Source organism: Acanthopagrus latus, chromosome 22 (assembly GCF_904848185.1).
Source record: "Acanthopagrus latus isolate v.2019 chromosome 22, fAcaLat1.1, whole genome shotgun sequence".
Classification (NCBI taxonomy): domain Eukaryota; kingdom Metazoa; phylum Chordata; class Actinopteri; order Spariformes; family Sparidae; genus Acanthopagrus; species Acanthopagrus latus.
In genome coordinates, this window is record NC_051060.1 from 1,197,932 (window position 1) to 1,211,054 (window position 13,123).

The 13,123-nt window shown below is 44.0% G+C and overlaps 1 protein-coding gene across 3 annotated transcripts in view; it reads right to left on the reverse strand.

The window, feature by feature from the left end:
• bach2b (BTB and CNC homology 1, basic leucine zipper transcription factor 2b) overlaps positions 1–13,123 on the reverse strand; it is a 100,273-nt gene that overhangs the window by 16,359 nt on the left and 70,791 nt on the right. For all 3 annotated transcript variants that reach the window (XM_037087036.1, XM_037087035.1, XM_037087037.1), the window contains one exon: positions 1,124–2,635. In XM_037087036.1, coding sequence (XP_036942931.1) covers positions 1,124–2,635 — 1,512 coding nt within the window. The remainder of the gene's footprint in view (positions 1–1,123; positions 2,636–13,123) is intronic.

Genomic DNA, 13,123 nt, shown 5'->3' on the forward strand with positions numbered 1-13,123 from the left:
AGGTTTTGCTCTGACGGCATATCTCATCGAAAGATGATCACATTGAGATACAGATGGAAATTTGAATCATTAAAGTGAGTAAACAGCATTGCTACATGGAAGCAAAGCTATTCTTCATGAATTGGCTTTATTGTTTTCTACTTTCCCTCAGGTGGGAAATCTGCTCATTTCAGTGTTATTATTACACCTGCGTTAGAGGGTCCCTCACTGATCTTTACCAGGTAAACAACAACAGTCGTCTAGTCTGCAGCTTTGAGGACGTCTGCCCAGCTGGATTAGGAGAGGATGATTATAGGCTTGGCTATTCATCCCTGTCAGCACTGTTGAGCTGCGGTACAGCTGAACCTCTTGCCCACTCACATTGAACTCACTGCAACCGCTCAATTCAAACTTTATGGATAAGCACGTCCCTGCTCTGAAGTATTGGTTTTAATCCCTTTGCGACCCACCTCATAGCCTCACTGTGGCTGAGCATCACAGATAATTATCAATAGATCAGAAATGTCAGAAGTCGGCAAAGCTACATGGAGGATTAGCATATGCATATTTACAGGCAAATGTCACTGTTTCTGCTGGATAAAATGAGCTAGTTAGGCTCGTCGGCACTGGCAGGGAGATAGAGCCAGAGGGAATCACTTCAGAGGGAAGTTCTGCCCTGGGAGAACCTGACCTTACAATTGCCTGTAGTACCCCTCACACACACACACACACACACACACACATACACACACACACACACACGCATGTAAGCACACACACACACGCACACACACACACACACACACACACACACACACACACACACCCCCTACTCTCAGCTAATATGATCACAGTCTCAAAAAAGCAGCACCACAGCTTCCTAGACTGTCCTGGTGCGTTTGGGCTCACATATTCAAACCATTACACAGATCTCCAGCAGTGCATAAAGCAGATTAATAATATCAAAGCACATCTGTGCCCTTTGGTGGTGCTGTAAATCTTGTACTGAACACTCCTGCTTCAATTACATGATGATTTAATGACTGCTAATGCAGACCTGGAGAGCAGGCCACTGCAATATAATTAGCCATGGTGGAATTGATTGTGATGGCTACACATGTGACAGACAATGTTTTACACTCACCTCTGGCCCTTGCTCTTGTACATGGCAGGACTCGCTGTCTCCCTCTGAAAAGGAGCCCGACTCATCGCTAGAGTTGATGCCATAGGACTGCTCACATTTGATCTTGGGCCGCACCTGGTTAAAAAGGGCATCTCCACCTACATTTTGCTCCTGCTGGTCCACATTGAGGCAGCGAGCCACATTGGAGCATGGCGAGGAGGAGAACTCAAACTGGGGAAGGCTGCAGGGTGAGCCTCCACTGCCGTCCTCCGCATAGGAGTATGAGGAGCAGGAGCTGGAAGTCCTAGTGCGTGTCTCACAAGGCGGCGAGCGTGGGCACACTTTGATTGGCACTGGGCAGCTGGTGTTGGGTCGTGGGCGGCACAGGATCGGGGGCTCAGAGGAGGTGGTGCTGGGAGAATAGGTCTGGGTGGTTGGGAGGGACTGGCTGGCTCCAGCCCACACGCCCTTTGGCATGTGCTCCGTGAGCTCCATCTCCAAAGAGTTCCCACCAGGGTAGGAATGCGCTGGGGTACCCAGACGGTTGCAGGCCCCTGAGGAAAATATGACACTACGGCGGTCTAGCTCAACTTCTTGTTTGCAGACCCCATCACACGAAGCGGACTTGAGGGACAACCCAGCAGGGAAACCGTCCATGTCCTTTGGGGATGTAACAGACAGATCTAGCTCCCCAGTGAAAGGCCTGAAGTCTTTTTTGTGATCTCCCTGAGAGTTTCCTTTGTCCTGGGGGCAGACAAGTCTGTTGGTGAATAGCTGCTGTGATGTGTTGGGCAGACTGGGTAGGTCAACCCCTTTCTTGAAGAAGGCTCGGAGGCAGGAAGGGGACTTGGTTCTCTTGGTTCTTTCCACAGATATTGGGTTTTCCATCTCCATGGCAGTCACACTGTCCTTATCCCTGACGTCCTGCTCGTCCCCTGACAGGCACAATGAGATGGCCTCTTCCTCTGCCTGTGGTTCAACTTTGATCTGGGTCAAAGGCAGCCTGCCCTGACCCGGCACTGCCCCACTAACGCTGCTCTCTTTTAATGTGCTTGGAAAACCTGAGGTACTGGTGTCTGAGGAGGTGTCATCATTGTGCTTGTTGCAGGCCCACTGGTATTTCCTGTACTTAGGGCATCGTGGCAGGTCTGATGCTCCATGCCGATCAAAGTCTAGCCGGCCATCCATGAAGTTACTTGGCACAGCCACTGCTAACCGATCATCGTCAGGGTGTCGAAAAGAGGTTAGGGCATCAGCACATCGCCGCACTCTGGGGGAGTTGGGCCTTTCCACCTCTGACTGCATGTTCTCATCCTCTGAGTTGTTCACCTCCGCCGCCACCTTGTGACAGAGCAGCAAGCCATCTTCCTCGCTGCGCAGCTGAGCTTCCAGGAAGCGAAAGCATGAGTCCTCAAGGTTGTGCATGCGCAGGAATTCAGCACAGCGGATGACCTCCTGGATGTTTTCTCTGCTGAGTAACAGCTTAGCAGTGTAGGCAAACTGCAACAATGGGGCAAATCCCCTGGCAGTGACCTGCAAAAAAACAGGGAAATTGCCAGCATTATCATCAGCGCAGCCATTGTTCAAAGCACTTGGAGTGTGGTGAGACAACCTGACAGCTCCAACAACCATAAACAAACACTGTAAAGTACCGGTTAATCTTTTTATGGGGTCAGCATTGAACATTCTATACAGCAGTAAATAAGAACTGGTGCGCTGGGGTTGTTGGCAGGTTGTGTGTCCAGCCTCATGGCCATAATAACAACCTGTGGGACATTCCAGCAGTCTACCACTGTCTGCTCTGTGGCCATATCATTGGTTGTGCCTACACACCCTCATGTCACTGCTTTGTATTTGTGAAACCCCTACTTACTTGAGGTAAGAAGGATGTCTAAGCACAAGTGTTCCTTTTTATATGTATTCAGTTACTCCTATTCATTGTTGGAGGTAGGAGTCTATGTAAAAATGTTACCTTAAGAGCTTTGCTCAAGTGTCACATAACAATAGTTCTCATGAAAGAATCCAACAAAAATCTTTGTCACATGTTCACTTAATTACACCTGACACTTGCTTTCGAGTTTCAGCCTCAAAACTAAGATTTGGTATCAGTTCCAAGAGCTTTCATACTCATACCTATCTAATATTTTAAACACTTTGTGAGTTAAATATTGTTTAAGCATTAGCATCCTGAATAAAATGGCCTGAATCTTGAAACCTCAGAAACATTAGATGCCAGCTTTTGGCATTTGACAGTAAACTGTGGGTACTATGAACACATTTTAGGTTTGATATCCAGCCCTTATTATACCTGGGCCCTACAGCTTAGCTACTTTGCCTTCAACACATTCACAACATGAGCATGTTGACCAGTACTCTTTACTACAGCCCATCAGCCTCACTTTCTGAGTCAGTGCCCTGCATCCTCAGGTCAAGTGCCTGTAAAGCCTAATGGTTTGTAAGACTATGGCTTATCCCCCTTGTGGCCATGTGGTGCAGGATGACAGAGGGAAGCCTTCCATTTAGACTTAATGCCAGATAATTAGGTAAACTCCCGAGCCTGCAGAAGTCCAGGCCGCCCTCTGCTGCTGTTGTCACTGAGCACACAGACGAGAGAAAGGGCCCAGAGAAGCCGGCTTTAATGCAAGGCTTGTCTGCTGTTTGGAGATCAGCATGAGGTTCACACTAGGTTGCTTTCATCACTTTACTCAGGCTCTAGTGCCCAGTCCCTGCAGCTTTATCCTGGTTCATTCTCTGGTGACAAACAAATTACAGTTGGACGCTTGGGGAATGCAATCAAACCACACACACACACACACACAGAAGGTGCACTTGCAAGCGCAATTACAATGGGCTCACTTTGAATCTTGGATGGTATTGTTTGCTCTACAAAGCACCTTTTCAGAGGCTGAGTGATGTAAAGTCAGTAACTAACAGAGGCTCGCAGATGTAGGGGATGAGCAGCACAATGTGGTTTTAATGAGCTCGCTGTTTACTGATTGTTTTGCTGCCTTTGTCAGAAGAAACAAGAAGATGAATTACTCTAGGTGGAATGGTATCCACTGTGTGAGCACTGCTGCAGCTTCTGAAGGTCCAGCGGCCTTTGCCAGACAACCCACTTGTAAGAAGGATTTTCCCTCCAGAGCAATCAGACTTCAAAAACCGCAGAGTTTACTCGGTGGTTTTTATTCCGCCCGGAAAAACAGCTAAGCAGTATGCATGAGGAAACACAAATACATCTGTAAAAAATAGCTTGAGGTCATCGAATGAGTCTAAGAATGCATTAAATCATCTGGCTGTGTGGATTTTCAGGGAGATGAATAAACATGTGCATTAGGTTTCTGCTTTGTTTTTTCAAGACGTTTGAACAAAGTAGAACAAGTACTTTATTGACTTCTTCCTTATTCACTTTCCAAAAATGCTATGTGAAATTAGAGATAATACATGCTGGAGGCCCAGAACTTAACAGCACAATGGAGGATGTGTCTGTGCCAATTTGAATGGAACATGACCCCAAAATACAGACGGGGATTGTGTGATTAAAGAACAGATATGAGAATTACAGCTTCAAATTATAAAACACCCATCTTGACTTTGAGCTAAACTCAATGATCTGCAAGATTATATGTATGAACAACTGTACTAAATCGAGTCTGGATTTAAACTGTCTGTCTGATGATACTCTTAAAAATTGCCTTGAGCACACTCTGACATTCATACTGTGCTTGTGACTGATGATCTTTATGCAACTCACATGTTATCTGTCTGCAGTGTTGTAGCCAGGAATTAAGAAATACTGACCTCTTCCATGTCAATGGAAATAACTTGCAACATGAATTTGTACTATTCATTATTTTGTTTTCTGTACATATTATTTCAAAACAGGCCAAAACCTTTAGCCGCATTGCCCAGACTAGGTTCTGGTGGGAAAATTCAAAATTCTTCATCAGTAGTATCAGAACCAAGTCTTTCAACCAATTTGCACATTTTTCTTCACTTTTTAATTCATCGGGGTTAGGGTTATGGCCTAAAAGTAGGCAAAATGAGATATACTGCATTTATATAGGAATCAGTCAATTTAAACTCCTCCCCCCAGCATGCTTAAACCCTCAAATCAGACGTGTCGCAGGTCCTTCCTTCCATCTGCTGTCAGACTTTACAACAAGCACTGCTCCCAGTAGACCTCACTGTGCAATATAAACTCTATACTCATTTCCCATTTCTCATTTTTGGTCTGGACAATTTTTTGATATTCATTATTTGTAAATAATAAAATAATAATAATAAAATTTGCTATCCAAAACTCTTGTTGAGAAATGTTGAGGGTGGTAATGACTGTTAGAAAACCAAAGAAGAATACTGTACGTCAACAAAGGGAGAATACAGAATTGATGGTTCTTTGTGAAAACACCATCATACAGACACATAACACAACACTGATATCATAACAGCTCAGATAGCTACTCAATGTAAAGTAAATGATTAAAATGTGCAATCTCTGTGTTCTCAACCTCTGTAGCAACTAAATGTTGCATTTCAACTATTTTCTGGCAAAACCTGGATACATCTTTTTGTTCTTGTCATTGTTCTCTTCCATGAACTACAGTTCATAATTAGAAGACACAACTATGTGTGAGTCGGTTGAAAAGCTTTGATCATGTCTCTTATTTCATGATGTAATTAGCACTGTGAGATGAGATGCTTCTTCTTGACCAAAACAGCTATCAAATCTGTCAATATTTAATTCAGATGGACTGTAGCAGCTTGAAATAATTCCCAGATTGGTTAATAAGTCAATTTTCCATGGCCCCGTTGCCTCCATTGATAATGTATTGGTGACCATATTCTATTGAGCATGCTATAAAAAAACATGTTAATTTACACTGCCATAGTCAGATGTGTTTGCTGTTGGTATGTCTGATTTTTGGTTTAATCTTAATTAATGTATTTTATTTTGTTAAAACACATCTGCTCATATCTCTGTTGCTGTTATAAGATTACAAACAAATGTTTATAATGTAAAGCATCATACCAGCACCAGTCTTAACAGATGTGAGATGTATGCTAAATACACATATGTTTGCATACAGTTTTACATAATGTAATGCACTACAGTGTATGATGCGACTACTACCAACAGTTAATTAAAGATATTTCTGTATTTTCTGAGCTGCAGGGAGCACTCCAACTGGTCCTGATAGTTGAAGCTCCATCCTTCTTGTGTTAATCCAGCGCATCTACCGGCTGCAGCCTCCCAGCATGCCTCTGGTCTAAAGCACCTTGCAGTGAGCTCTGGCTAACAGACAGTCCAACAGCAACGGGCATATCAGTCATTGTTAAGAGCAAGCTGCTGACTCCATATCTGTGAGGGGGATGGTGTGTGTGTGCATGTGTGTGTATGTGCCTGTGCCAGAGTAAGTGGGTGGGTGGGTGTGTGTGTGTGTGTGTGTGGTGTGTGTCTGAGTGTGACGGATTGGGGGAGGGTAGAGGCATTGACTGGACTATCCGCTCTTCTGATGAGCACAGCACATCCACTACACTACTGCTGCAGCACTGCTCAGGAACATCGACACACACACACACACACACTCCACACGTGTCCTTGTTTTCATTGCTTGTAGGGACATCACATACACATACATTCAATTCCTGAGCCTTATCTTAACCACTACTTACCTAGGCCTAAACCCTTGACCACACACACATTTATGTACAATGTAATGCATCCACTGAATCCTTTTTTCACTCACAGTATATGATTGCATACTGTATGTACCCTTTAGGGTCTTTGATTTCAGATCATGAAGGTTGTATAATGATCTTGATGAAATGAATAAGTCATTTCTTTTGTATTTATGCATAAATGGGGTACCCTAGAAATTTACTTAAATGTCCATGAAACTGGGGGACTTTCGAGACACGGATAAAAAAAAAAAGTCAAAATCTGTGCAGCAGAGGCAGTGATCTCCTGATTTTTAATCCCTAGATGGGTTAATGTCTCAAAACAGTAGAGCCTACATCACCCATGATGCAGCCAGCACCACCCTTTCATTACAACTTGGAACTTAAATATTTCTGGATCTACTTGGAAAGAAATCGGTGGGATTTAGCAATGGGGGAACTGATGGTGTAGTATCCAGCGGCTATCTTCAAATCCACCAGACTACTTAAATAAAAAACAATGATTTTCATACTTTTCATAATATCATACTTTCATAACTCATGAGGAGACAAGAAAAAAAGGAGAGAGATTGTTTAGTGGCAAAAAGTAGTAGAGTCTCCAAGAGAATTCTGAGACAGGCACATGTAATAATGAGATTCGAAGTAAGTAATTTGTTTGGACAAAAAGGTGACCACAAACAGCTCCTACTTACGACTGGTCAGTAAATAACAAGTCACTTAATTTGTTTCAGAGTTTATTGTGTTTACTATCTTACCATCATATCTGTGAAGTGAGACGTGTGCACAGAGCCCAAAGAATACTAAAAGACAACACCCACCCAGCCACAATCTGTTCACCCTGCTGCCATCTGACAACAGATACAGAAGTATCCACAGGTGTACCACCAGACTACAGAGAAGCTTCTTTCCTTAGACTGTTACTCTCAATTCATCCTCCACACCACACCTTGAAAATAGTTATTCTTGTGAAGCATACAGGAACTACAACTTCATTAAGTTGTACAACCCTAATAGATGAATGAATATTTAAAAATCAAATGTTTTGATATGTGTGTTGAGTACCGACATTTAAACTAAAGAGGGACTATGTAGCTTTGGAGATGAGATTGACATTTGTTTGATATTTAGAATATGAATGACACACACAGACAAACACACAAACACACACACACACACACGGTTAGTTACCGTAGATCAAGCCATGCCCACCGTGGTGGTTTAAATGAGTCTGGGCGGCCGTCTGCTTCTTGGGCTGCCGATAAACAGCAAAGCTGCTGGAGGAAAAGTGCTGAGCGTACCAGGGATCTATTTTCAGCTAGTATCAGCAGCTGCTGCCTGCGGGAGTGCATCTTTATGTGTGCCCTGCACCATATGTGATTACTCCACTGTTACAACCAGCACAGCAGCCTAATGAAGGAACGCGTTGAGGGAGCAACACAGGATGGAGAGAGGGAGGGGGTAAATGCTGAGGGAGGATGGACGGAGTTCAGAGCAAAATGAAAGAGGAAGGGAGATGGTAACAGTGTTGGAAACAAAGTGTTTAAGGAAGACGAGGAGGACAGGGAGGATACACAGAGTGTTTCCTGGTCATTAGCTGACTGCCATGACATGTGAAGCATTTCAGCTGTTGGCAGAAGTTAGTGTATGAGTTAAGACAAAGAGACAAATTCATCAACCTGACAGATTGGGGCCATTTTAGGCGAACACAGGCCTGCTCTGCGTCTGGAGAGGACAGGCGATACCATTACAGGGCAGCAAATTATAGACAGAGGCCAATCATAGACCTGGCCAATTCTCATGACATTTTTAGAAAGCCTGCGAAATATCCTTTCATAAACAGGGTGAGCAATACTATACCATCCTCCATTCTCCTCCCTAAATCACTCACCTCTTTTCTCACCCAGTGATCCTCTTTTACAGCGGCCTTTCGCCTCCATAGAGGAGAGAGGGCTAATTTATGCAAATGTCCTCCAGTGAATTCCTGCATGTCATGCATGCTAATGAGGACATGGCATGGCATGACAATGGAGTGCTTCCCCACGCAGGAGAAAACACTCTGTCTCCATTGGAAGGAGCAGCTGACGCTTTAACATCAGATCTGCTGAGTAACCTGACATTAACCTCTGTGTTCGCAGACAAACAATAAGGAGCCCGAGTCACAGCACTAATGGAAATGAAACAGGCAATGTACTGTACGCTGTCATGGCACTATTACGGGTTAAGCTGTTATGCTGGAGGAGATGTGCAGGGACAAACGCCTGCCATAGAACAGAAGAGCTCTTGGGCAAAACATCTATCAAACAGATAGATAAAAGAAGACAAATTACCAGGCCAAAAAGTGTTTAGTTGGAAAAAATCTCTGTATACACAACTTGTATCAAGGATTTAAATATATAGATGTGCAAAGTAGCTGACATAGCAAATGATGTGTTTCTTTTTCAGCGATATTTAAGTATTAAATAGAACATCATCAGTCAAAAATGTCCTCCCCCCTTAATTTGATTAGTTGTTATGACACAGATGTGTACTGAGGAAGGTTAACTTCAAGCTGAAGTAGTAAGTTTGCTCTCTAAAATCACAGTGTACCAGATCAGCCCAGCTGGCTGAAAAAAAATGTCGGCAGTTAATGTTTCTGAGACATTTGAAAGTGTCTGTCAAGTGGTATTTGTGACTAAACCTCACCAGACTATGTTGAATGCATAAAGTTTTCTTAAAATGCTGTTAACTTGAAAAAGAAAATGGAACGTAATGAAACATGCAGCTGCAACACAAACTCTCGACAAATACATCACCAAAAAGAATGTTTCTGGTGTGAAACAGTTTGGGTTGGGTTTAGGCATGAAGAAAATAAAATATAAGTAAAACCCACCCCTAAACCTAACTCCTCAATCTAACCCTTATACAGTGAATTAAAGTCAAACTCATTACACACAGCCTATAAAATAAGCCAGAGGACCTGCTGCTATATCAGTTTTCTAGAGTCTTCTTGGTTCTAGTATCAAGTCCAATAGTTTAGGTGCAGAACATCCATGTACACAGGTTTAGTGCACATTAGACAAGTGTTAACAGTGGAAAGAGGTGCTCAGTACAGTGAATACATTTTCACATTTTCACAATGAGAGAATTGTAAATGTAAGGAAAGTGTCATCCTCAGTGACAGCAGAAGCTCAGACATTCCTGGTGCTGAGCTGTGGGTAAGTAGCCCCCCCCCCCCCCCCCCCCCCCAACGTGGATTAAATCAGATAGTGTATGTCTTAATCCTCTCCTAGTGCAGCTTACTGCACAGGCCAGACACTGGGCAGGACGTAACCCCACCTCTAAACTATCTAAAAAACATGCTCAACTTTCAAGACTCTGTTTGGGCATTTCTAGTCATACAGTTATTTTAATCAATCCTTTAATTTCTCCAAGTATATTAACAAAAAACAAAAAACAAAACTAAAGATAACTCAATAGGGTATTCAGCCAGGACTGATGAAAGTCTGTGTAGTCATTAACGAGAAATGTTGGCTGCTAAGCTGTGCAGAGTTGGAGGTTAAATACAAAGGGCATAAACATGGGAATCACACTGCAGGCTGTCACCTGAAGGCTGGCTGCTCAAGGTGCTCCTGCACCCAGCCTCTAACACTCAGACACTCAGATTTTCTCTGTCAGCTTGCGTCATGCGACGTGTCCTTGTGTTGGCAGAGAAAGAGAGACCCCCTGCTGGGCTAAGGGGGTTGGGTATTAGTGCTAGTGCTACCATTGCAGCCCATCACTCCTCTCTCTACCGCTCCTCTTCATCTTCTACCACCCAACCCCCATCTTAAATGAACGCAGTGCTCTGTCCCTGGCTCCTGGCTTCCACCATCTGTCTTATAGGCTGTTTGTGTGACAGTGTCCTGGCCATGCACTCAGTGTGGGACCAGTCCAAGTGAGGCCCCCTCAGATTAGCTGGTATTGTGCAGGTTGAGCCCTGATCAAGTTTGACCTCAGGTGGTGGATGGATCATCACTGCGTCTAAACCACAACAAGAGCATTACATGTGCCTGTCTCAGGTCTATCTCAAATTAACGTATTTGCTTAAATGCAGTCTGATGCTTTTCAGTCTCAACCTTCTTTTACAAGGTTTTTGAAGTCCCACAGATTTCTCCTTTGCATCCAAGAGAACACCATCATTATGTACATAACCACAAGAGGTCACTATTCAGGTGAATATAAAATATGTCACTTGCACTTGAAAGAGCCAGCAGTGACTTGATTTTTCTGACGAGGCCAGTCTTCAGTTGTCGCCAACATGTTAGCGTATCCATGCATCTCAACAACTACTGGCAAGAATCCTGGTAAATATCATTTGAAAATGTAAGATCCATATGGGTGATCACAAGGGATTCTCTTGAATCCAATATTTGCACTTGACTTCCATTTTATTCCATAAGGGGATATAACCAGACCGAATGGGCAGATTGCCACAAAATAACCCACAACTGTCCTGCCTTTCTTACACTGGCCATCAATGCCTGGACCAGTGTGCCTTCACCCCAAAATACACCAACTGGGTTTGGCGTCGACATCCCACCTGACTGCTGGATCCGCCCTCTCTCATTTCTCTCTTCCACTGACACTTTATGGTTTTAGTGCTCCTGGCTGAATATGAGTCTACATTATGCATGGAATTGTAACTGTCATGTGCTGCCACCCTGTTCCAAACTGCCTAACTTATGATCTTGGGAGGGGGGAGCCACTGAGGCTGTCCCTAACCCCATCCCTCACTATCATCAGTACAACATACTTTTTGACACGTTGCTACTTTCAAATGTGTAAAATGTCTATCAATGGCTGTAACTAGCTACCATTAACTAATTAGCCTATGGTTCAGTTAGCTGTGGAGCCAGTGGCCCTAGACTTTGCTACGACCAAGACCTCGGATCACAGAGGGACTCACCACAGCCAACTGGGCTCAGCCGAACATGTCTGGACACCAAACCAAAATTAGCCTCTGAGACTGACAGATGCCAGTTTCAAGATGGGATGCAGTACAGTGTTAGTTAATTTTTCAGTGTTTTGAGCAAAAAATCTGGCCATATCTTACAGATTGTCCCTGTGAGTCACCATTAATAACAAACTCTTCAGTATTCCAGTTTACATTTCCAGTTTGTGTGCCATGAACACTGCAGTCCTTAGTGGCCACAAGCACCACTTCAGATTTTTAGTTTTGTTGAAATAAATCACAGCAAATCCTTTGTTACACTGCAGGTGGAATACACTCTCCTTTTCAACAGGGTGCACATTTGTGTGTGTTTTCTTTTCTGGCTCCTGACTAAGGGAAGAACTGACAAACAGGAGGTGGTTTGAGGTCTGTAAACCAGCACTCTGCTGAATCACAGTGCTGTCCGCTCCTTTCTTTCCAGAATAAAAATCAGGAGAGGGCAGGAATGGCAGCCCTGGGAATCTACCACCATCATTCAGCCAGTCAAACATTCCCACGCTGGATGCGAGATGTGCAAACAAGAGGCAATGCCACAGCTAATCATTGGAAAGACTGTGGATAGTTATTTGATTTGTTTAAGTCAACAGATGTAACACTGATGTAATGACTACAATAAATTAGGTTTCAGGAATAACATGAACAGTAGTGAGGATCTCCAGATTCTCACCATCATCTGCTTGGACAGAAGAACAAAGATTAGCTGACAGCAGTCTGCTGTGATCACAGCAGAGATGACTGAGTCACATTTTTGCAATATGGAGGTCATTTTTGTTTGTCAGCGATAACCGCTCCTCTCCAGTGGAGGGCTCTCTTTGAATTTTCACTCCATGGATTGTATTTATGGCACACTGGTGCTTATGAATCCCCCTTTGTTCTTACACTCACAAGAAATATGATGTAGAGAAGCACTGTGTGTGTGTGTGTGTGTGTGTGTGTGTGTGTGTGTGTGTGTGTGCGCCTCCATCATCCAACATGGACGTTGTGCTCTTCTGTTCCTTCCCCCTGCTGGCTGGCCCGGAGGACAGCACAGCTGAGATAAAGCGGGATTGTTTTGTTCCCATGATGTGATGGCCAACAAAGCCCCTTGATGAAACTGGCTGCCCACAATCACATTAGATATAGATGATGTCACTCACCCGCGCCAGCCCCGGCTACTCCAAGGGCAGCGAGGCCATGAGAGAGCAGTGATGAAGGTGGTGGGGGAGGTGGCCTTTGTTTCACATTTCATCTGCACCGACCTCCCCCCTCTCCTTCAGTGGCAGCAGAGGTGCCTACTTTGCCTTTTGTTTCACATAGGTGGCAGCCTTCAGTAGCTGCTGAAGAAATACTCTCTATGACACAAGTGTCAGCAAAGTGCTGCTAACCGAGCACAG